Source organism: Crotalus tigris, unplaced genomic scaffold (genome assembly GCF_016545835.1).
Source record: "Crotalus tigris isolate CLP2741 ecotype Arizona unplaced genomic scaffold, ASM1654583v1 scf7180000017754.2947050, whole genome shotgun sequence".
NCBI classification, from domain to species: domain Eukaryota; kingdom Metazoa; phylum Chordata; class Lepidosauria; order Squamata; family Viperidae; genus Crotalus; species Crotalus tigris.
Genome location: NW_024096616.1, coordinates 2,739,560 through 2,764,178, shown reverse-complemented (window position 1 = coordinate 2,764,178; position 24,619 = coordinate 2,739,560). Strand labels below are relative to the sequence as shown.

At 40.9% G+C, this 24,619-nt stretch overlaps 2 protein-coding genes across 3 annotated transcripts in view; both read right to left on the bottom strand.

Moving 5' to 3' along the window:
* Window positions 1-5,798, bottom strand: part of LOC120306898 (proton-coupled amino acid transporter 1-like) — a 30,227-nt gene extending 24,429 nt beyond the window's left edge. Inside the window, exon 1 of one of the 2 annotated variants that reach the window (XM_039340923.1) lies at window positions 4,472-5,798. The gene's annotated coding sequence lies outside the window, so the exon portion shown is untranslated. Of the gene's footprint in view, window positions 1-2,959; window positions 4,193-4,471 lie in introns of those variants that run through there. The other variant, XM_039340924.1, reaches the window with a different exon arrangement.
* Window positions 5,799-11,469: 5,671 nt separating this feature from the next.
* Window positions 11,470-24,534, bottom strand: GM2A (GM2 ganglioside activator). Its single transcript, XM_039340922.1, has 4 exons — window positions 24,185-24,534; window positions 18,311-18,463; window positions 13,015-13,197; window positions 11,470-12,093 (listed from the first exon to the last, which is right to left on the bottom strand). Exons 1-4 carry the CDS (start codon window positions 24,299-24,301, stop codon window positions 11,920-11,922), a joined length of 627 nt encoding a protein of 208 aa, XP_039196856.1. The 5' UTR covers window positions 24,302-24,534; the 3' UTR covers window positions 11,470-11,919.
* Window positions 24,535-24,619: the final 85 nt, after the last annotated feature.

Here is a 24,619-nt window from a genome sequence, read left to right as displayed (position 1 = left end):
CATCCCACAATAGGAAATATCAGACACCCAAATAAAAACCAAAAGAAATCCCCTCAAGACATGGAATTTTTTTGCACACGCTAAAGACTCTCCAGATGTAGACCTGTCACCCAAAGCTGACACCAAAACACATAAAAGATATGAGCATTATCTCACCCTGCAGGTGAAAAGGTGGCACTTCTTCCCAGATCCACCACAAACCTTCCAGGCAAACCATCTCCACAGCACTAGGGCCTAGACTTTCCTGTAAATATTTCCAAATCTTGCTTTCAAAACATGCCATCTTCAAGGGCAGAACTGTGTGTTATTATTTGCTGTCAAATAAATTCAACCTCCACTTCAAGTAGGTATCCTCTGTTCACTTACCCAGCCCCAGAACAGATCAGAATTTTCTTCTAACAGGCAAAGAATGCTGAAGAAATGTAGGCACCATTTAATCCATTTGGAAGCACAGGGGTCTATGAGCGAGCCCCAACGGTGCTTTTTCAGGAGGCAACTGGACTTCCTTGTTTTTCTTTGAAGAGGTTTTGCTTCTCATCCAAGAAGCTTCTTCAGCTCTGACTGGATGGTGGAGAATGGAAGGACTTATATTCCTTGCAGACAGCTGGGCATTTGCATTCTTTTAGAGGGTCACTGGGGCCATTTGGAAGTTAACCTGTGTCCTCAGGATCACCCGAGTAGTGCAAATGTGTATGGAGCTTTCCTTGGCTGCAAGATATTTTATGCCCTGTGTCCCTTCACTCTTGAAGACAGGCACAGGCTGTTGGAGGTGAGTCTGTGTTGTCTGCATCTCAAACTGAAGCGCAAATGGTTCCTATAGTCTGCAGTGTTTTCCGGAAATCTGTTCATATTCCTGCACCATTCCAAGGGTGTTCATCCCAAAGGAACTATTTGCACTTCAGTTTGAGATGCAGACAACACAGACTCATCACCAACAGCCTGCACCTGTCTTCAGCAGTGAAGGGACACAGGGCAGAAAACATCCTGTACATTTGCACTTCTCAGGTGACCCTGAGGACATAGGTAAACCTCCAAATGGCCTCAATGATTCTCTAAACCAGACATGTCAAACACAAGGCCCTGGGGCCACATGCGGCCTGCAAAGTGGTTTCATGTGGCCCGCGAAGCCATCCTGGAAACAGTGAGGGAACGGCCCCCACTGCCTTGGCCCTGGCCAGCCGGGAGCCAATGTACAATTTTGTGGTGGCCATCTATGCTGAAACGCATTCAGTCTTAGCTCCACAAGGCCGTCCAGAAACAGCGAGCAACAAGCCCCTGCTGCGTTGGCCCTGCCCCCCTGGGTGCATGCTGGGGAGGTGTCACCCTTTGTGAGGAATGCAGAAATGCACCATGCCTTGGCGCTTGCCCTGGTCCCACCCCCCTCTGCCAGAGACCCTCAGATCTGTTCCACTCCTGCCCAGACTCCCACAGACACCTTTGATGCGAATGATGTAGAGCTGGCCATGCCCACCCAGTATGCCACACCCATTCCATCCACGCCCACCCAGTAGGCTGCACCCACCCTGGCCACACCCACCCGGCCCCACCAAGGGCAACCGCAATGCTGATGTGGCCTTCAATGAAATTGAGTTTGACACCCCTGCTCTGAACGAATGCAAATGCCCAGCTGTCTGCAAGGAATATAAATCCTTCCGTTTCCCACCATCTAGTCAGAACTGAAGAAGCTTTTGGATGAAAAGCGAAATCTCTTCAAAGAAAAACAAGAAAGTTCAGTTACCTCGTGAAAAAACACTTTTGGGATAACCATGACCTGGATTATTGAGAACCTACATAGACATCTATAAGTTAGCATTTGCTTATAAGTGTGAAGCAATTTGGATCAAATAACAACAAACAAGTATTGTTTAGGCTGAAAATTGATCTTTACAATTTTAGATTACATGACTAAGAGTTGTTGGTACTAAAATTTTGATTAAGTCTTCTGTTCTTCTTTGGTCGGTTGTAAAATATTCGTCTTGGCCTACTGATACCTTGTCATTGTATAAAGCACTATTGTAGAAATTTAACTATAACACCCACAGGCACTGTCTTATGTAACTTTCTACAACAATATACGAAATTTTAACCAAAACCCACTTTCTCATAAATACAATTTTAAAAAATAGGCTTGTAGGGAGGTTTGTCATAGAATCCATCCCCAAATTGCTGAATCACAGGGAGTTTCTTTTATTTTCAAATATATCATGAAATTGATCTTCTCAATGTCAATTATTTTTTTAAATGACTGGAAATGACCCCAAAACAATTTATAACATTTAGTAAGCAAGCAACACTGATCATTCCTAGTACATGACAGAAGTATTTGTTTTGCCAGGCAGGGCAAGAAAGCTCTCCAACAAATCTGAGTATAGATAGTTATTCAGCAACAATTGAAACATATAATCCCCATAGCCCTCTAGAAACATAAGAAGTGAACTAAAAGAACATGTAGACAAGATTTTTGTTATACTCCTACGCACTGGGACTTAATGTCACCCTATAATTTCTGTAAAAATGCACAAAGCCCTACTTTGAAAATCAGCCAGTAGAGGCACTTTATCACAAGTAGATTTTTTTTTTAAGATTAGAGATTACAAAACAGCAGGAAGACAAAGAAAAAGTAAAAAAAAAAAAAAGAACCCTGCTAAGGAAGGCGGAACTTGGAAAAATACCAGACGAACATTTACAACCTTAGATAGGAGAAATGTTAGCAAAGCAAAAGGATCCTTCAGAGATCAAGGGTGACCTATGTTCTTGTCCTTTTTTGACCGCAGTCCAAAACACAGCAGTGAGTACTTTTCATTCAAACACCAACTAAAGTACAGAAAACTGTCTTCAGCATGGATAGAATATTAAAAACTCAGTACAGCTTTAGAATTTATAATTCTAGAATGTTTCCTGCTCCTATATTAATGATAATAAAGCAATAGTAGTGCAAAAGACAGATGCTATGGTTTACCTTATTTGGTTATTGCCTCCTAAAGATGGTCTCAGTTGTGGGAAGCTGTAGCTAAAGACCAGCTTGAGGTGAATCACAAGCTGATGTATTTTCACAAACAGAGAGGATATTATATTACACTTAGGCTCCAACCTTCTCCTCTGTTCTCCAGATGTGTTTAAATTCTGGGAAGTCCTGGATTAGTTCTCACTTAACAACCACTCATTCACTGATAGTACAAATGGAAAACATCGCTGAATGAAAGTGGTACTTAGGATCAATTCGCACAGTCATGTGGGTACAACCCAGGCACTCAGTGGCATGCTTGCAGTTACGATACTGCAGCATCCTATGGTCACACAATCCCCATTTGCAACCTTCACTACCAACTTCTGACAAACAAAGTCAATGAGGAAGCCGGCAGAAAGTTGCAAATGGTTTGATCTTGTGATCTCACGCTTAACAATGGTGCAAGATTTGCTTAACTAGAAGCGCCAGAACTGCCCTAGCTAAACAATGTGGTAACATGATGTCACACTTTGTGATGTCACTTAGCTATGGAAACTCCAGTTGTTAAGTGAGGACTACCTCTTCAGGGTTCACACATGTCTGGAGAACCTCAGATTGGAGAGAGCTGTTTGAGATTCTTAGTTTGACAGCCCTTCTTCATTCTTCCTACATCCTACTTTGGCTAACGTAGCATTCCTGAAACTTTCTATTTGGGGATTATAGAAGTAACTATTAGATCTAGCTTTGAAGCATTTTGTAAGTTGTCTCCAGATCACTTCCCTAAACAGGAAGAACTTCATTGCAGAAACATATTTTACACACAAACATACCTACCTACATATGCACATAGAGTCATTATCTATACCACGCCTACTCCAATAAAGCTATTTGTACACTGCTCATACACTGCATTTTTCTTTTCCTTGTTTCTTTATTCACAACTATTCCAATGGCAATTATTTGAACATGCATTAAACATTGTTCACAGTACGATATTTATTTAGACATCCTATTGTAATTGTCTCGTTTTTACCCCTTTCCTAATACAAGAAGATCCATATTTTCCAACTGGTTACATATATACCATCTCTGTAAACAACTATTCAAATTCAGTAGAAAAAAGCCAATCCCTCTCACTTGCTTGGTTTTCACTTTTTAACAAATGCTATTCCCGTGATTAATTTCCCCAGATTTCACATAAACCTACACCACATGCAAATGCTTTCTCAGCTGATATCTGCCGGACGACCCACTCCCCAGCCTCGATTTGCCCACCTCCCACCCACCCCCGGATCTGCCAGCCTTGTGGGCCACCGCACAGCTGGGAGAAAGCCGGGTGCTCCTCAGCCTCGGGGCCACTGAACGCTTGGCCTCATCAGCGAAATGAAAGCAGCCTAGAAAATCAGCCTCGTTTGTTTTCCCCATGCACGCAGCCAAGCCTCTAGTCCTCATGCCCCCTGATCCTCCTAATCTGTCCCCGCACGCACCCTATCAGCTGCCAGTTTCTTTTCGAGCCAGACCCACCTCCACCATTAATCTCTTTGCCTTTTCCTTTTCACCGGCTTTCCATTTTGGCCCCTTCCTGTGACGGGTCATCTGATTGAACTTGCTTTCTCTCTTCACGTGACCACGCCGGGTCCGCGGTCGACGTGTAGATGTGGTGTGACGCTTTTCGGGAACGCGGAGTTCTCCGCCCGGCTCGGCAAGTCAACTTCCGCCCAAAGGACTAAACGCGGCTTTGTTTTGTGTTTTGAAATCTTCACGCCGCCGACTGCAGCTTGGACTGCTGCGCCCCTTAGAGGGACGCCCGTCCGTTGCAGCGGAGAAGCCGCTGTTGCTGCTCCTGCGCTAAGCTCGGGCGCGGCTTTTTCTTATTATTATTCTTCTTCCTCCCGCTCTGCGGCGGCGCTTTCTGCAGGGGACGCGGAGGTCAAAGCCGGCCCGGCCCTCCGCTCCCTCCCTCGGCTGCGGTTTACCTCCCTCGGCTGCGGTTTAGCTGCCTGGGATTTTTGCGAGGCAAGACCCGGCTCTTGAACAGCAGCCCGGGCCCATCTGGTGTTTTTTTTTTTTTTTTGCATCTGCAGTGAGCTCGGTTGGTAGCAAAGCGTCAGGGGCTTTCTTGGTATGGTTCTCGAACGTTGCTGTCGTTATTCCTGTGAGAAATCATGAAATCGTCCCGAGTGTGTGTGCGTGGTGGTCTCCTTTTCGCGGGGGCTGCTCTCTTGGTAAACTGTGTTCTGAGGCCTGGAATATTTTTGGTGTTTGTAAGTGCCCTGAGCTATTTCGACGTGGAGAAAGTAAATGGTAAAAAAAAAAAAAAACAGGAGTGGTTTCTAGCCATTGATTTTTAGCTGCCGCCAAAGAGCAGCAGCTTCCGATTTTTGATAAAATTGTTTTCCTAGGCGGCAAAGGAAAGGAAGGAGCTCTTGAATGGCCTATTCATTTAATGCATTATTATTTTCGCCAGATATCAAATGCATGCACCTGGCTCATTTCAGCCGCGGGTTGTTGAAACGGAACTTGGTCACCTCCTGTTTGGATCAGTACAGCACACTACACTCTCACTCTTCAGTTGTAACTGGTTCAGAATGCCGTGGCCTGGGCAATTATTGTACCAGTCTTTGCCAAACTGCATGGGCTTCCGATGCAATCCAAGTTATTGGTTATTATCAGTAAAAACCTATTGTGGCACAGGACCATGTTATGCGACTGCCTGCCTCCCATTTTTTCTGCTTGGTGCATAGATCCGACAAAATCAATGCTCTACTAGGTCCCTTCTGTGAAAGAGTGCCATCTAGTGGGTCCAGGAAGCAGAGCCTTTTTGTCAAAGCACCTGATCTGTGGAACGGTTTGCCCCAAGATTCAGATGACCCTGACCCTGTTATAAGGCTCTTAAGACTTAGTCTAAGACAATGTTTCTCAAACTTGGCCATTTTAAGCTATGTGGACTTAAACTTCCAAAATTCCCCAGCCAGGCTGGGTTAGATACTTTTGGGAACTGAAATCCACACGTCTTAAAGTTGACTGCACCTGTATTCAACAGTGAAGGGACCCTTGGCAGAAAACATCCTACAGCCTAGAAGGCTCCACACACATCTGCATTACTTGGGTGACTCTGAGGACACAGGCAAACCTCCAAATGGCCTCAATGACTCTCTAAATCAGGGGTCTTTAAACGTGGCCCTTTTATGAATTGTGGACTTCAATTCCCAGAATCCCTCAGCCAGGCATGCTGGCTGAGGAATTCTAGGAGTTGAAGTCCACAAGTTACAAAAGGGCCAAGTTTGAAGACCCCTGCTCTAAAAGAATGCAAATGCCCAGCTGTCTGCAAGGAATATAAATCCTTCCATTCCCCATCATCCAGAGCTGAAGAAGCTTCTTGGATGAAAAGCGAAATGTCTTCAAAGAAAAATAAGAAAGTCCAGTTGCCTCCTAAAAATGCACCTTTTGGGACAACCATGACCTGGATGACTGAGAACTTTGCTTAGCATATTGACTGGTCTTGGTTAGCAAATTCTTTTGTCTTTGGTATGCTCTGCTTTTGTTTTGTTATATCAGGTGGCCGTACAAGTTGCAAAAGTAAACCACAGTGGCTAAATTCATGTATTATGCTAGATGGTAAGCCATACTTTGCAAATCTTAGGGAAGACATAGGTTCCTGTAGTCTGCATTGCAAACACTATTGCTTTGCACAGTGAGCAAACCCAACTTCACTGATCATCAGACCAGACATAGATAGTTCAATAAAAATATTTTTCATCTCAGAATAACAGAGTTTTAAGACAAACCAAATTTCTAATGAAATCTATTAGACAAGTATGGAACTCATCTTGTGAACGCAGTTTAAACAGTCTGTAATTACATCACATACTAACCCTTAATTTGCTTCATCATGGCTTGCAAGTAAGCAGAACATATTTTGATGTAGGGGACTGCACAAATCCAGCCAGAGAGCCCAAAGCTCTTAAGGATACTTGCACTTTTAGATACAAAAAAACAGGAGTAATATTTCTCTTGTTCTTGCCCTCTTAGATCAGACTAGCTAAATATGCCCTTTCACAAGTGCCCTTTAACAAAATGAAATTCAATAGTGAAAAAAGTAAGGTTCTACATTTAGGCAAGAAAAAACAAATGTACAGGTGTAGTAGGGAGTACCTTGCTCAATAGTAGTAACTGTGAGAGGGATCTCGGAGGCCTAGTGGACAATCATTTAAATATGAGCCAGCAGTGTGCTTGCAGCTGCCAAAAAAGCCAACACAGTGCTAGGCTGTATTAACAGAGGGATAGAATCAAGATCACGTGAAGTATTAATATCACTTTACAATGCCTTGGTAAGGCCACACTTGGAATACTGCATCCAGTTTTGGTCACCACGATATAAAAAAGATGTTGAGACTCTAGAAAGAGTACAGAGAAGAGCAACAAAGATGATTAGGGGACTGGAGGCTAAAACATAATGCACGGAATTGGGTATGTCTAGTTTAACAAAGAAAAATGGTGTAGGGTTTCCTGCCTGAGCAGGGGGTTGGACTTGATGACCTCCAAGGTCCCTTCCAACATCATCATCATCATCATTATTATTATATTAGACCAACACTTGCCAATGTGTGTAGCTCATAATGAGCTGACTTCCTTTTCCCACGATATCTCTTATGACTAAAATTTTATATGGTTGAGAGTTTTCTTCACTAATTACCATCACGTCACTTTAGCAAAATATACAGAAAGGATATAAAAGCCCCAATACTGGTTAAGAATGTGATTCGTAATGTGTTTGTGCAATAAAATACATTAAGATGGCTTCATGAAGAGTTTTTCTTATGTAGTAATAGCCTATTGCTGTCCAGACGTGGTTTACTTTTAAAAAATATGCTCTATTTATTTTCAATAAATAGAACTGGAAACAAAATCTGGTTTTGTTCTAGTAGTTTTAGTAACCGAATAATGTTTAAAAAATCCAGATAATTGAGTTTTCCTAGCTATGAATCATCATGCCAGAACAAATTGTTTCAATTTGTTGCCTGATTATCACAGGTCTATTAAAAAATACAACTGCTTAAACTGAACTAGTAAAAGATCAGCAACATAACCCAGTAGTGTAGAAAAATATCGGTGTGGTTCACAGCTGATTGCAGTACCTGGCTAACTTCGGGTGATCTCAAAAAGCTTAGGAGAGTTGGACCAATTAAGTCCTTAAATGGAAGATTACCAACAAATCAACAAAGGGGATAAAGGTTAGACTGGGGAGGGGGGAACTCTGCAGAAGACAACTTTGGCAAATTGTTTCTGAATTGTTGCTAAGAAATTATGTTTATGACCAAAATATTACCAAAGATCAGTTTCAGGGAAATTTTGTATAATCTATTACTCATTACTCATCATGATAACGTAAGGGTGTGCTCTTCACATTTACAATACTCAGAAGCAAAAAGCAAAAAATGTGTTATAAATGTATTGAAAGGAATAAAGATGGCCTTTCTTCCCACTTCAACCACCATATGTGATCATTTCCATTTCACTTTATGAGCAAAAGAATTGCATTTTTGTAGGAATGGTTTGAATTAATTACGTATCTACTTTATTATAAGACAAAGAGATTTATTTTGAATTTCCCTTGTTCCATTTAGAAGAAAAGGTATTGCTCATGTCACATATCTCTGTAAATCAACATTGGGATTTAAGTATGATTATTGCAGAAAGTAGGAAAAGCCATCCTTAATGAAAAATAGTACAGGAAAAGATAAAGGGACTTTTTGAACAAGATGTATAACAAGTACATAAACTGCTTCCCTGTGAGTACAACTCTCAGAAACACATCATAATGATTATCTTGTCAATTTTTTTTTTGCAATGCCTTTGCCGTACAAAGTTATAACAGTAGTTTACTGAATAATGTTAGTCATATGGCCATGCCATAGCTCTGCCAATTAAAGCAGAAATACAGGATAATTGCATGGTTTGAAGGCAATACTGTCATGTCTAGAATCTTTTTTTATACATGTGATTTAGAGACAATTATATGGATGAGAGAAGGAGATCACTGCATTGCCGTATGCAACAGTGTAAAGAAACTTTTGCCACTCCTGCCATTTTCCAAGACTCTTTACTTGGAAATTGCATGTACTAAAACAAATCTTCAAATTTACTCAAGATTAAGCAACAGAACCTTTCTAAGTATCATTTGGATAGTTACTCCAGTATAAGGTGTGCTGCATTTTTCCTGTTCGTACCAAATGATATAGCTTTTATTAGAATTAAGGTAAACAAGGAACGTATTGTATATAGTGGAGGTAAGATCAAAAAGCATATTGGGTAGATGGAAGAACTAAGATTTGGGGAGCCAGAGAATAGAATACAAAACAATTGTAATGTCATTTTAGCCTATCCATTTAAACTATGTGGAATGCCATCAGATTACATGAAGTACCAAAAATTCACTGAATTCTAAAACTTGAGAGGCAGATTTCTATTAATGCCATTAAAAGCAATAGCATCAAAATATACATTTCTGCACAGAAATGCAGGTATAGAAGCTAAGCTTCTTATTGCTCAGAGGACAAAGTGGAAAAGAAATACAACAGAATACATCCAACTCCTTACAGTTGGGAGAAAGATTCTGTAATTTTTAAATCAAGCAATAACTGCTGCCAAGCCTAATTCTTAAATTAGAGCTATAGGCCAAAGATTCTTTTCTGGATTGTTTGTATGGATGCCCCTTAAGCACTAACTTGCATGGTTAGGAAGCAGGGATTATCTACATTGAACCTAAATGGCTTTGGCTAATTGTAAAAAGCTAAGCTGTATCACATCTAATATACTCGGATGGGAGATGTCTAAGGAAATCTCAGAACTATAGGTTAGACTGGGAAGCAAATCAGAACCCCAGAAAGTTGCAAGGACCACACTACTTTTGTATTATTGCTGGAATCAATTCCATAGAAATCTCTAGGCAACTATCAGGAGTCAAGTACGGCTTACTTGTAGTAGTTCAAAATATCTAGAGGACATTCTGAGAGCTTGTATGGTGTAGAACCTAAGGTGCTAGGCTAGAATGGGAAACCATGTTCTAATCCTCCCTTAAATGTGAAAGCCAGCCAGGAAAGCACAATCAAATCATTCCTTCTCAGTCCAAAACAGCTTCTGATCCTAACAAGCTAGCTAGTAAGAAGAACCCCTCATCACTTCATGGTATGTCAGCTTGGCTCTAAGAACTGCAGTAAGCCCAGTGCAAAAGAAGCAGATCCTGCAACAAAGCAGGATAAAAGAACAACACACTAATGCTGCCTTCCATTAATAAAGAGGCTTATGACGGCTCATTGTTAATACTTCTCAAACGCTGCGATCAGAAAATGATTCTAATTTAACTTTGCTAGGGCAGCAATAATACACTCTTGTTACACTCTTAATCACTTGGCAATCATTGTTTGGAGGCTGAACCTTCTGTTAACAGGATATTTATACATGACATTCAAATTATGGCACAATTTAATCGATGTCTGAGTTATTTGATTACCTCCCAAGTCACTAATTAGACAGTCAAGTTTTGCTTAATGCATAGGAGGTACAGTATGTTAGAAAATAATAGAAAGTTGGGTTCTAAGACACTTGTTAATAAGTGGAGCCAGTTGGTTCCTTAGGAACAAAAAAGTCAGTCTTCAAACAAGGAGAGAAATGCTCATTTAGGGGGATATGTGCTGCTTTGCCCAGCAATACCTCTGTAAGCACTTCGTTTTTTAAAAAGAATTAGTACATTCTTATGTAAAAAGTGGAAACTGCTCACTTTAAAAAAATTCTTTTCATGCTTGCTTTGCCTCACCTCCCCAGAAAACATTAAGCTTATGAACAGCAGGATAAAGATACAATGGATAATACTGATCTCAGAATGAGAATTCCACAAGGTACCATTTAGAAACTGTCCCATTCTAAAAAATATTTCTGGTATACTGAAAGAGCCACTCCATATAGGTTCCGTAAAATGTCAAAGAGGTAGATCTGGCTAGTTTTGTGGGGAAAAATGCATGCGCAGCAAACTGCCATGCTTTCCCCCCCAGAAACCTTATAACCTTTTGATACCCTTTGTCCCAATGAAGCAGCCAGAAGGTCATCCCCTTTTGACTTAATACCTCACCTACCTAAATAGATAATATGCTTAAGTTACTTCCTATCTCTTCCTGCCTTTGTCAGTTCTTTCTCCTTTTGATCTATCTGTATTTGTTTTTACCTGGTCTCTGATCAGGTAATATGTTACTAGAAAATAGTTGCTTATATGAAGGAATTTTCCAATGAAGAAACTTTATGTCAGCATCTAATGGTTAAACTTATGAATGTAAGATGTCAGCATTTAATGGTAAAGCCTGTGTGTGTAAAAAGTATATAAAAACCAATAAACACACAGAGACTCTCAAGCTGTCTCAAGCTGTGACAAGCAGCTCTGCAGCAGCTTCAAATCTCTGCTCAAGATATGCCTGAGTCTTTTTCTTAGCATCTTACATAGTTTGAAGTAGCATCCACAAAGCAGAATATGCAGCTTCTCCAGTCTTTTTAATACCTGGTTTAGATTATCCTGTCATCAGTACACCTATATAACTTCCACTAACTCATGCCTTGAAGAGGCGTAGGGAAATCTAATAAGGAATCCTCCAGTGGAATGCTCCAATGCTGGGCCCAATGCACCTGGCAGAGTATTTGCCAGCTAAACATATGCTTAATGTAGGCAAATCCCCATTTCCAACCAATAATTTGTATAATCTGGTCCTTAATAAGTTTTAGATAGGCAGGCATCATTTTCTAATAAGGAACATTCTTTCCTTGGATTCTCCAATTGGTCCTCCAAGTAATTAACAGCCGTCACAAGAGCAGTAACTATCACCCTTCCTCTTCAAATGCGGCAAAGTAACTCTTCATGTTAGTCATAATGGAATAGAAAAAGCTGGAAGAAACATGGCACGTGACAGTAAGACTCAGTGTAGCCATCAAAGCTTTGCATGTATGTCTTCTGCCTGCAAGGAGAAGGACAGCTTGGTGCAGGACATCTCTTGGTCCCCGTTGCTCAGCACAACTCTCATCTTGTAGTCTCCATTGGTGAGGAAAGAAGGCAAATCCATGTTGGGTATGAAGAATTCAGAGGAAGGAAGGGTGTAGGTCCCCTGAAAGAAAGACAAGCCATCCCGTCAGTCTCCATAAGTTGATATATTGCCTCTCCCTGTCTGTCAGAGTACAGTTTGAGTACCAATAAAGCACACCAAGCATATCTTTTAAAACAGGAGCAGAAATGAGGAAGCATTTACAGGACTGAACTACTGAAATAGCTCTTCAGTGTAATCAATAAAAGATCACTGCAAATTGCTTAAACAAATTTGTGCATTTGAGCATGACTCAGTATGGAACATTCCATTGTCTGCTTTTATATTGTTATTCGGTACCTAGAAGCGTTGTGGATAGTCAACACAGGCAAATCTTCTATAGCCCAAGATGCTGGCTAGGTCCTCTGAGAAAAAGGATATCTACTATGACAAGATAGATTGCTAAAAGCAGATTTGAAAAAAGAACTTGGAAATTAACACTGGCAAAATAGCGAAGAGCCAAGAGAATTGGGCTGAAATAGGGTACAATAAAGCATTTTGGAAAACTTACACAAGGATTGCATGTTGTGATCTGTCCATAGCAAGCTATATGCTTTCACAGAAAATCCAGATTCCTCTTTGAAAGGTGTCCGGTTCTATTGGCAAGTTAACTCCTTTATTTTAATGCATCATTACATTTTAATTGATAAGTTTTCTCAGAGATGCACTGCATTATGGGCCACCTGAACGCATTCATTTTGTAATCATAAGACTGAAGTTATGTAAATAGTAAAAAAAAAAAAAACTTAAGAGCACATTTGACTACAGCTGAAAATCTTGGCCAGTCTATCATCTATTTCTGGACAGAGCTGCATTAATGGAGGCACACAGCTATTGGTGGTATACCAACTTTACAGAGAAAGGAGTGTGAGCAGCTGCTGATGCCCAAAGGATTTTGTTGCTGTGTTTCGAAGACTAAGAAACAAAAGGAGGAAGAAGGCTCACCGCTTTGAATGGGCAATGACATGGAATGTTGTAAGTTTGCAATGGCGGTGGACATGGCTCGCCTGGAGGGATGAGACTGTCCAGCATGGTGCAAGTATCATCATAGGTGCAGCTCCCAAGCTGATCCACACAAGGGACTTTTATCCAGATATCCCCAAGCTTCTTCTCCAGTATGACAGTTGCCTGGAAATAGATGTGAGCATTAATATTCCGTCTGAAAATTTCTTCCTGTCATTAATACAACCTGGCGTTTCTTTCCCAATAGGTTGTTGATAGCAAACTAGTTAAAACAACTTGAGAAATCAGTGATTGCTCAGTCAATTTTCTGAATGTGTATCACTATTTAGGCTACTTGCTTTGAAGAAAAAAACAATAACCCTGACTCATCTTTAAATATAGGGACTGAATCTGGTCTGACAGCTAAATTTGGGACCCCACCTTATCTGGGAGAAGATAAATATCAGGGAGACACACCTTGAAAGAGGTGTAAACCTCATCCCCAGAAAAGTTCGTTTTTCTTCTACCGCTATCTCCTTTCGGATGAAGGATGCCACACTCCCAATAAGCTCAACTGGGAGATGCAGTTGGATGTTGCCATTTTACTTTTCTATTCACCTTGGGAGAAAGTGTGGGAGAAAGCCCCTTGCAAAAGATTACTTAATTATAAAATGCATCGGATTAAAGGAGCATGTTCATGGACAGGATTTATTCTCCATGAAATAATCCAACATACAGAAGTTAAAAGGGGGGGGTGACCCTATCACTTTGTAAGGAGTATTAATAAGCAAAGCATGCGCTCTAACGCTAAGCTACAATCACTTGGGCACCCTTGACATAAACCTAATGACCAGCTGGGAAAATAATGCCAGCCAAATGCAACTTTTATCTGATTCAGCAAGGCAGCTCTTATGTTCTCAGATATCATAAGCCACCACCTAGGAGCAGTAGAGAGCCATACAAATGCTGCAAGTTTCCTATACACTCTTCCCATTTATATCCTTTTTGGTATAGAAAGCAGTTTTCTCCAACCTGGTGCCAAACCCCAACCTTGCTTAGCTAACAGCTGAAACGCTATCCTCTAACACAGGCATTTCAAACTCGCAACGTATCGCGACTTTTTTCCCAGTGCCGGCAATGGGGTGGGCGCGGTTTCGATGTGATGCATCCAGCCCGCGGGCCAGCAGTTTGACATGCCTTCTCTAACACGTCTGCAGAATATCAGCTGATGTCGTCTTTCCCAGCCATTTATTGCCATCCCTTTTTTTTCCTCTGTGAATATTCTCTAAAGCTCCTAAAGGAAATGAACCCCGACTGTCCTTTGGAAGGACAGATATTGAAGCTGAAACTCAAATATTTTGGCCACAAAATGAGAAGAGAGGACTCATTCCTGATGTTAGGAAAGACTGGAGGCAAAAGGAGAGAGGGATGGCAGAGAATGAAATGATCAGATAGTATCACTGACTCAATGAATATGAATTTGGGCAAACTCCAGGATGGGGGCAGGGGGGCTGATGCGCTGCAGTACACGGGCCCACAAACAGTTGGACACCACTTAGCGACTGAACAACAACTCTATAGCAGGAAAAATAAAGGTTCAATACCATTGCTCTGTGCTGGTCCTCAGAGGAAATAACAGACACCAAAAACACAGTTTAACTACCCAAGGTGGCCAGGCATGCAAAGAATCCCCTAACTAAGCCTCTGGGTTCTGGCTGGATTGCCTCCTCTCCCCCAACAGCATGATAAGGATTCACAGGACAAATGCTCACAAGGCAGGCCAGCTTGGCTGGTATCAAAGGTCTCAGACACTTGTCCTGTTTTCTGTGATGCTTCTGAGAACAGCTGAAGCTCTGTTTTTCCTATGCGAGGGATTCTCTCTCCTCCTAATGTGAACACTTCCACATGGTTTTTTTTTTCACTGCTCTCAAATCAGCCATCATCTCTATTCATAAGCGGGTACAATTTATCTCTAGCTCCTTACCAGCACCTCCCAAATCACAGCTGAAGGGAATTTGCAACAAGGAAGTTGGGAAGAAGTGGTGTAGACTCACTTCTCACAGGGTATGTATGTGTGTATTATTCAGTCACTCCAACCATGACCTTACACTTCCTCATTCTCACAGAGATCAGCTGCCACCGAGGTTTGCTAAGATGCTACTATTTCCCAGAAATTTAAAATATAGCAAAGGGACAGTGACTTTGGGGTTTGCAAGATCCACTGGCCATAATTGGACTAGATGGGAAACCATCACACTATGAAATGAAAACATAGATGAGAGGCAGGGTATTGGCTAAATGTCTTTGGATTTTCCTGCTGTTAGCAGAATTAACAGGCTCATCTTTTTCCAGCATTCTGAGTGTGGCTGTAGCTGAAGACGTCAGGAAACTGGCTTCCAACAACTTCTGAAGAGCTGGCAATTGAAATGAAATGCTCTTGAGGAACATGCCTGAAGGAAATGTACCTCTGAAAGGAGAGATGAGGGCTTGATTATACCTAAGTCACATTTTTAATAATCAACCTAATAAATACGTTCTAGACTACTATGCTGCACTTTTCTAAATTTTGCAATATAGTATTTCTTTCTCTCTCTCTCTCTCTCAAAAAAAAAATCAGGATTAAAAATCTATTTTGGCCCAAGATGTACAGGAATGTTTGTGGAAACTCTATGAATTTTAATGAGAATTTTCACATCGTTTTGTGTTCTTAAGGTGCAAACTGATGTGGAAATTGGACTGAATGGATTTTGGCATGCAATACCTGCAAAGCTGCCATGGCCAGGGAGCAAACAGCATCCCTGGACAAAATCTTTCTGCAGAATTGGAGAAATCCAGCATTGGTTACAGCACCCAAATAAATGAATGAAATGAAATTATCAGAGGCAACTCACTGAATTTCTCATTATGGATTTGCTACTTATGTTCCATTTTCATAAGACTCTCCGTGTCCTCTAACGTTTAAAAACAAATGCAACTTCTCCGAGTTTCCTACTGAGCGGTACTAAGTTTACTTTATTCTCCAATGTGTAATTTTTTTCAGGCATTGCTATCAAGACCAATGCACTCTTGCATAAATATTAAGAGAACCTCTAGGCCAGGGGTAGGCAACCCTGGTTCTTTTATGACTCGTGGACTTCAACTCCCAGAATTCCTGAGCCAGCCATGCTGGCTCAGGAATTCTGGGAGTTAAAGTCCACGAGTCATAAAAGAACCAAGGTTGCCTACCCCTGTTATAGGCCTAAGCTCAAGAAAAATGCTTGTCCCTTGTCCAAGCAGTTGCGAAATGTGCTGTCTGGCCAAATGTGAGCAATATCTCTTCCCCCCACTTACTTAAAAAAAAAAGCTTGGTGCAAAATCCAGAAGATTTGGGTTTGAAAACAGCCTTGAACGTGCAAACATACATATCATGTCACAGTTTCCTAGTTAGAAGCAAACCTCAGTTTGCCATTTTGAGTCAATCTCAATTCTAGCTAATGAACAAGCCATAGCATTGTAGCTGAAAGGATTCCCATACTATCCTGTGACTCTACAACAGAAAAGCCAGGGGCCTATCAGTTGATTCCAGCTGAAGTCCACAGCCCAGGTGAGGAAGACGGAAGCGCTCCAATGCTAGGTGAGTTGGAAACCCACCTGGAGATGACCCAAAATCACAAAATTCTACTTCTTTTGACAGAATTTCATTCTATTTTATCTGAGATAGCCCTTTCTACCTCAGTGCCCAAAATCTAAAACAGGAAAAACAGCACTAGATCAAAAATAATAATAATGATGATGCTAGAATGAACACAGCTATGAGAACTAGTAACAGAAAGATCAAGAAACCAGTAAGACAGGAAAAAAAAAAAACCATGAGAACATGAACAAATTAGAAGAAATCAGCATACAACATCTGAGCTAAATCACAACCCACGTTCTCAGGCCTGGGGCTTGAAAGGCTCATATATACATAATTTTTCAAGATTCAAAAGTTTTGCGCAAAACCAAGTAGGTTGTATCAGTACAATCAATAAACACAAGGCAATTTTCATTATATTACTCTGTGGGTATTATCTGCAGCTTTTACAGTCTTTGAAGGCTGACATCATTCTGGATATAAAATTATTGTACATCTCCTGATTTTATTATTATCCCTTAGAAAGGGATAGACCATGGTATGGATAACTAGTTGCTTAATAGGAGAAGATAAGCTGGAATCCAATTTCTGCTGATTTTTTTTAATGCTTTATAATAGGCTATCTAACTCCCAAATAGCTTACACGGGGTAAAAATATGTAAATCAGAATAGCCAATAACACTACAGGCGATACACTGAAACCAGCAGTATCACAATACAATGTAAGTGGGATCAAAACCCCATCTATTCCAATAATAACGAAATTACAGGCTATGAAGTTTCTCAACCTTGACCACTTTAGGATAAGTGGACTTCAATTTCCAGAATTCCACAGCCCGCATGGGGAGTTGACGTTCATACTATTAAAGGAGCCAAAGTTGAGAAACACTGTTCTAAAACACCTGCAAGCACCCTTTCCTTCTTCTATTTGGAGGATGGCCAATTTTTTTAGTCACAGGGAACTGAAAATACTAAATGGGGAAATTATGCAAAATGCAGGGCTAATATTTTCCACATTAAGCGAGGGCTTATTTTTTGTTATTTTGTTTCATTTTTAATGGTCTCAGGCCTATTTTAGGGCATACAGCTTTCCTGCGTTTTCTGACTTAACACGGCTGGAAAGGGCAGCACCACTTTTCAATAATCACACTGCTAAAAACTGGCAAGGAGCCTTGGGTCTACAGACTATTCACTCCTGATCTACTGGAAGAGATGTCTTTCTCTGACAACAATTAGGAAGGGGAAAAGGGCTTTAGCAAGAGGCAGGACTAAGATGACTGTGAGGTATCTTGGAGACTAAGCAGAGTCTGCCATGGTTGATGCTTTGACGGGGCATCAGCTGAGAATGACAAAGCTGCTGAGTGGACTGGAAAGTTGGGGGGAAAAAAAACTCCAGAAGGCAGCATTCTGTTAGGTTCCAAGAAAACTACATGGATTCAATCATCAGGGTTTGAACATTATTCAAAGATGCCTTTATTTAGGAAAGGAAGAACAAAGGGGGGAGCTGAAGAAACTAGAGCTACCCATGTCCAAGTTGAGCTGCCACAAAAAATAAAACAGTGCAATCTTATATCAGGCCTGGTTTAGTTAAAGATATCAAATAAATAATGTTTATTTTACCAAATGTACTACTATCAATGCAAGTAACAATTCTGGTTTGGTTTGGTTCCATCATCTTTCACGTACCTTCAGAGGAGCACAGAGGCTTATAGTGTTGGCCCCTGATGCGCTGACTGTCACATCTCCAGGGACAGCAATTGGATCTGGACTTACAGACAGACTCTTAATTATTGCAGGTTCCGATGGAGGACCACAGTTCTCCCATGCAAAGTTTTCGACCTAAAGGTGTAAAGAAAGACCAGATTTAAAATGGTGCATTAGGTTTGACAGGAGGACCTTCCCCAATCTGGTTGGGGAACACTGGCTAAATTGGCATCGCAGCCCAAATACATCTGGAACACCCCAGCATAAGGGCAGCTATGTTATGTTTTCCTTAACAGGATAAATTATTGTTACAGAACTTGGAAAGTATAATTTAATTAAGGAAAAAAGAGGAGTGGTTGAACTATCCCTTTGTGCCTATCTAACACTTCCTATCCTATTTTCAATTGATCAGATTTCCTTTCTTTTGTTTAACAAGATCTGTATTTAAGTGATAAATCTGCATTTTCTAGACTTTCTGTGAAGAGTCCCATGATCCACTGCACTTTTAAACCCAGAATGCTACTTTCTAAGATATTTAGATTAAGCTTCTCTCAAACATGTAGTTTTCTGTGCATTTTTCATATGGAAGACCAGGGCTTTTTTTCTCATAGAACGCCCAGAACGGAGTTCCGGCACCTTTTTTGGATGGAACCTTGTAGGGTAGGCAAGGTGGGTTGTATGACATGTGTGAGTTCTGGCATCTTTTTTTTTTTTTTTTTTTTTTAGAAAAAAAGCACTGTGGAAGACCATTAGACCATGGGAAACTCTCTGTTTGCAGCTAGAAAAGGTACAAAAAGGATTTACGACTTCAGTTAATCTTATAGTTTCGTTTGGTTCCTGCATAAAATTTATTTACGTAGGTGGCCTTCAAAAGGCAACAGACAGAAAACATTTTTGTTCTTATTGTTTTCTCTGAGTATCAAAGTACAAGCGAGGCTACAGCAAAGCTTGAAAAGAGCAAAAGCTTTGTGGACAGGCAGGAGAATTAGAACAGCCTTCCCATCCAAAGTGTCCTCCAGATAGGGAATAATAATCTTGGGCTTACAATCACAATTGAGCCCAAAATTTCTGTTAAGTGAGTTCTGCCCCATTTTATGACCTTTATGACCTTTCTTGCCATACTGCAACTGATAAGTTAGTAACTTGGTTGTTAAGTGAATCTGGCTTCCCCATTGACTCTACTTGTCAGAAGGTCACAAAAGCTGACCTTGGGACACAGCAACAGTCCTAAGTATGAACCAATTGCCAAGCATCTGAATTTTGATCAGGGGATGCTGCAAAGGTCGTAACTGTGAAAAACGATCATAAACACTTTTTTCAGTGTCATTATGACTTTGAATGGTCACTCCATGGACTGTTGTAAGTGGAGGACTACCTGTACTGAGCCTGCATTTTTTCCAGGAGCCTGGTCACCACTTCTGAAGAGCCCTAGATTAGACAAAGCAAAGCTAAAATATTTCTGTGGCCTTTTGCTTTGAATATTATCCTGGGGTGCTCTTGGGACTGCAGTTATTCTATTACCTGCTGGAGAATTTTCCTCAATGGCCCCAGTCACTTGGACACTACAGATTCCTATACTTCCTTATGAAAATGCAGGGCTCGGCCCACCCAGCCCTTCAGGATTGGCAAGTACTTTTAATTCTTAATGAGAAGTGCTTTCTGTGTAGGAGTTTTCTGTTGTTTGGAGAAACCTTTCAAGAGACTGGTTAGACAGGATGACTCCCCGTAGCTCCAATTGGTAAATTCTCAGTTGAAAGCCACTTTTAACACAGAAGCAAAGCACTGCAATCTATAACAATTTCATCACAGAGTACTTCAGGTCTGCACACGTTAGACATAACAGCAGTGACATACCCCAGAACCTTCATGGAGATCACTGTGTCCCTTACTCAGCAAGTGCTATTGGGTAAATCTAAATTTACATAGATCTTTAAAAAAAGATAAGCGTCCTTGAGAATTAAGATTGAAGTTTAATCATTAAGCTTATTTAACAAACACAGCTTTCTTGTGCAAGGACATTTTCTTAAAAGTGTTGCAAAACCTCTGCTTCATTTGGTCAAGTGTAATCTCCAGTACTCTGGTAATAGGATATTTATAATGTACCAATAAATATTTGTAGTTCAGGGTTGAAATGAGGGGTCCTTGATACTCACAGAGTTTGGTTGTTTTCTTGCAGATGTGTTTTTTACTCAAACTAGATAACATCATCAGTGCTAGAAAAGAGTGGGATTTGCTCTCAGTTTATATTCTAGCACAGGGGTGTCAAACTCAATTTCATAGGGCCGCATCAGCATTGTGGTTACCCTCAGATCTGAGAGTCTCTGGCAGAAATGGGTGGGACCAGGGCAGAGCCCATCAAGCCGGATATGTGAAGTAGGTGAGGGCCATTTGCTGGCCACTTCCAGGCGATGGTGCATTTCTTCATTCCTCCCAAAGGGTGACACCTCTCCAGCATGCACCCAGGGGGTGGGGCCAACACGGCAGGGGCTGGTTCCTCGCTGTTTCCAGACGGCCTTGTGGAGCTAAGATTGAATGCATTTCAGCATAGACGGCCACCACAAAATTGTACATTGGCTCCCAGCCGGCCTGGGCCAGGGCCAAGGCAGCGGGGGCCGTTCCCTCACTGTTTCCAGGATGGCTTTGCGGGCCACATGAAACCACTTTGCGGGCCACATCAGGCCCCCGGGCCTTGTGTTTGACATGTCTGTTCTAGCAGCTTCAAGACCACTAACACTGACAAGGCAAACCACTAGAACAGTGGTTCTCAACCTGTGGGTCGGGACCCCATTTGGGGTCGAATGACCATTTCACGGGGGTCACCAAACCATGCTGTCCGCCATTTTTTTCCTTTTTCCCTAGCTGTCCTACTCCCTCTTATTGGTGGCCACACCCACTTGGGGGTCACCACAACATGGGGAACTGTATTATGGGGTCACGGCATTAGAAAGGTTGAGAATCACTGCACTAGAATATAAACTAAGAGCAAACGCCAGCCCTTACTAGCACTGATGATGTTACCTAGTTTGGGTAATGAAATGTCTGCATAAAAACAACCTAGCTCAGAGAGCAGGAAGAGCACCTTATTTAGAATGTAATGTTTTATAAGTAACATTTAAGATAATTTTGAAAGCAATCTTATTAGATTCCAATGTAAGAGGCATTTAAGCCCATGCACTGATCGATCAATCAATCACTCCTCAAAAAGCCGAACTGCATATCCAAAAAGAATGTCTTATGTATCCCACATCCTAGAACTGTACAAGGAATTCACAATGCATATGGGAAATTATGTCTGCATGCTATGTTGCGCACTAAGTTTTGTAAATGACAAAAACAATAGTTGTTCATCTGAAATAAGATAGACAGATAGACAGATAGACAGATAATCTTTATTGTCATTTTTTTACTGTTGGTACAATGGCACATATTAAAAATGAAATTTAGTTGCCCAGTTGCTCTGTCTGCAGAACCAACTGGCAATCATTTCTAGAAAACAGGAATATCACTTTGTTCACACACAGTGAACACGGTATGTTTTCCGACTGCTGTTTTTTAATATATAATATTTTCCCCTTTATCCTGTTGTTTTGGCTGGTGTGGTTTACTTCCTTACAAGCTATTTCCAGAACTCTAATGGCTACTTCACACAGGAATAGCCCTGAGTTGCATGAATCGTTACCATGATCTTATTGTCTTTTAGAGTAATCTTTATCAATAATATTATAATAATGATAATATTTGTATTATAAATAGAAGGCTGCCAGTTTGAAATCTGGCAAACATTTCTATTACTTTTTTTTTGCTTTCCATAATTTAATTATGGAACTTTTTCCTGAGTTTCTCAAGGCATATGTTATAATCACTGCACCATTGCAATGTTACTCACAAAAATAGCTATAAAACCAACACATCAGTAGGAAAGGCATTATTTTAAAATTTGATACAGGTGCATTTTGAACTTTAACAGTGTGTGTGTGTGTCCTCCACACAATATTATAGCCCAAAGTTGCTTTTCAAAAGGCAACAGGATTTTCTTAGTTTTTTCGTTGAAAACATTTTACTTGTCATCCAAGAACCTTCTTCAGTTCTTCAGAAACATTTTCAAGGAAAAAACTACAAATCCAGTTGCCTTTTAAAAAGCACCTTTGGAACAACCATGGCCTGGATGATTGAGAATCTCCATAGACACTCTCCCCTCCCATAAGACTCATCCCTATCAAGGGAAGCAATTGGGAATTTTCCTGGCACAAAAATGAGGAAGGACAACAGCAGCTGGGCCATTGTCCAATCGGAGGATGTGGCAGCAATTGCTAATAGACAAAGTGTTTTTCACAGACAGAATGTCCCGTAACTCCCCAGAGGCACAAGTACAATTAGGTGAAACATGGAAAGCTGCTGGTAGTGAATGTACACCACCCTGGGATGAATGACTTAATATTGTAATTCAGTTTACAGCAGCATCTTATGTTCCACATGGAGTCAATATCACAAACACTTACTTCCAACAAGTTCATTGGATTACTTTGGAGTGACCCTTCCCTGAAGGCCAGCAAGCAGTCAATTGGATATTTAATAGTCAGTCTTTTTGAAAAAAAAATAAAAATGTGCCTATTGTACTAGTTATTTTAAGTATTGCTTATTTTTTTATGTTCATTTTATTGCCCTATATTCAGTATTTAATGGCTTGTAGCCTACCCTGAGATCCTTAGGATAGTGGCCAGGTTAAATATATTTACTTTGGTAACTATTTATCTTGCTCCTAATTTAAATGAAAGAGGATGAATAGGAACTCAGGAAACCACAATTCCAAATAGTTTGCAAGGGTTGCAGTGGTGTAAGAAACACTATTCAAATTTGCATTCAAGTACAAAGCCTTGAGCAAGATACTATAGTATATACTATCATAGGGGGTGACTAATATTATAATTACTAACCTACTACTATTTGCTCTGTTCAAATCCATATGACCAAGTATACTATCAGAAGTTGTTTCCTTAGCCTGGTTCTAAATATACAATTACACAGAAATCATTTCTCTACCCATTATGATGAGACATTGGGAGCTCCACTAATTGCATTTGGAGTATATTCCTATTAATTTCTAACAAAGATTATATTAGTAGCAGCGATGAGCAGAGTTTTAACACACCTAAAATTCACATTCCGTTGGTGGCAAGAATTAACTACAACATCACATGCATAGTCATTAGGACTGCCTGCAAAAACATAACATTAAATTTCTGCTAACAACAACAAAAAGTAATCAGATGTGGGTTCCTGATAATAATAGCCTTTGTTTGAAACCCATTGTTATTTGTTTTCCAACTACATTGACAAGCCAACATGTTACCAGCTACTCTTGTGGTATTAAATCCTTCAGCATTACCTCAGATTTCCAAAATGTGTGTATAGAATTATAAGAAGTCACATAGGCCATTCTGTCACACTCCCAGCCCAAAAACAGTTAAAGCATTCCTGACTTAAGTTTTCACACAAATAGGAAGAAGAGAGCTACGATAAAATATGAAATACAAAAAACAGCAACATACAAGAAGAGATTTTGTGCATTATAATTAACATTTTTAAGAGGAGGAGGGGAATACCTACAATTCCCATCACTTCTAGAAAAGGGATTAGGTTGAAGGAAGAAGGCTCCAGTACTACAATATAGCTTCATGCATGCGTGCAGATCAATCGCCACTCATTGTTACCTCTGTCAAAATAATAAAAATGTATTTCCCCAGGGAGCCCTCTTTACTTTCGCATTCAAGGGATCAGCCACAATATATTCCTCGCCTTCTTCCACCCTTCATGCCAGTAGCAGAAGCGAAGCCATTTACCATTGCTGTCACGTACCTTGCTCAGGGACCAGGTAATGTCCGGCGCGACAAAGCGTTGTTGCTGGGGTCCCCCATGGACAGCTGTCAACAGCTGGAGAGCGCCTACGGTCAGCCAGAACGCCAAAGCCTGCATTTCTTGGATCAACTCGGCTAAAATCAGGAAGAAAGCAGCTCACAAGCGCAGGGAGAGATCTAAAGCTCTTCGAGGTTCACTTTCCAGCTCCAGGAAGCAAGAGTCCCAAGAGTCCAGAGTGAAAAGCCCACCAAAGTCTCGGGGGTTATTTACTAGCCTCCCGTCCTCTCCTTCTGCATCAGAGATACCTTTGAACCCGCCTCCTTTCTCCACCAGATCTCCTGACGGAGAAAACGTGACTTATTTCGCAAGCACTGAGACCGGCAAGCGAGTTCTCTTCATGCTCCGATGCGAGGGAAGCGTTCTGACCTCTGCTGG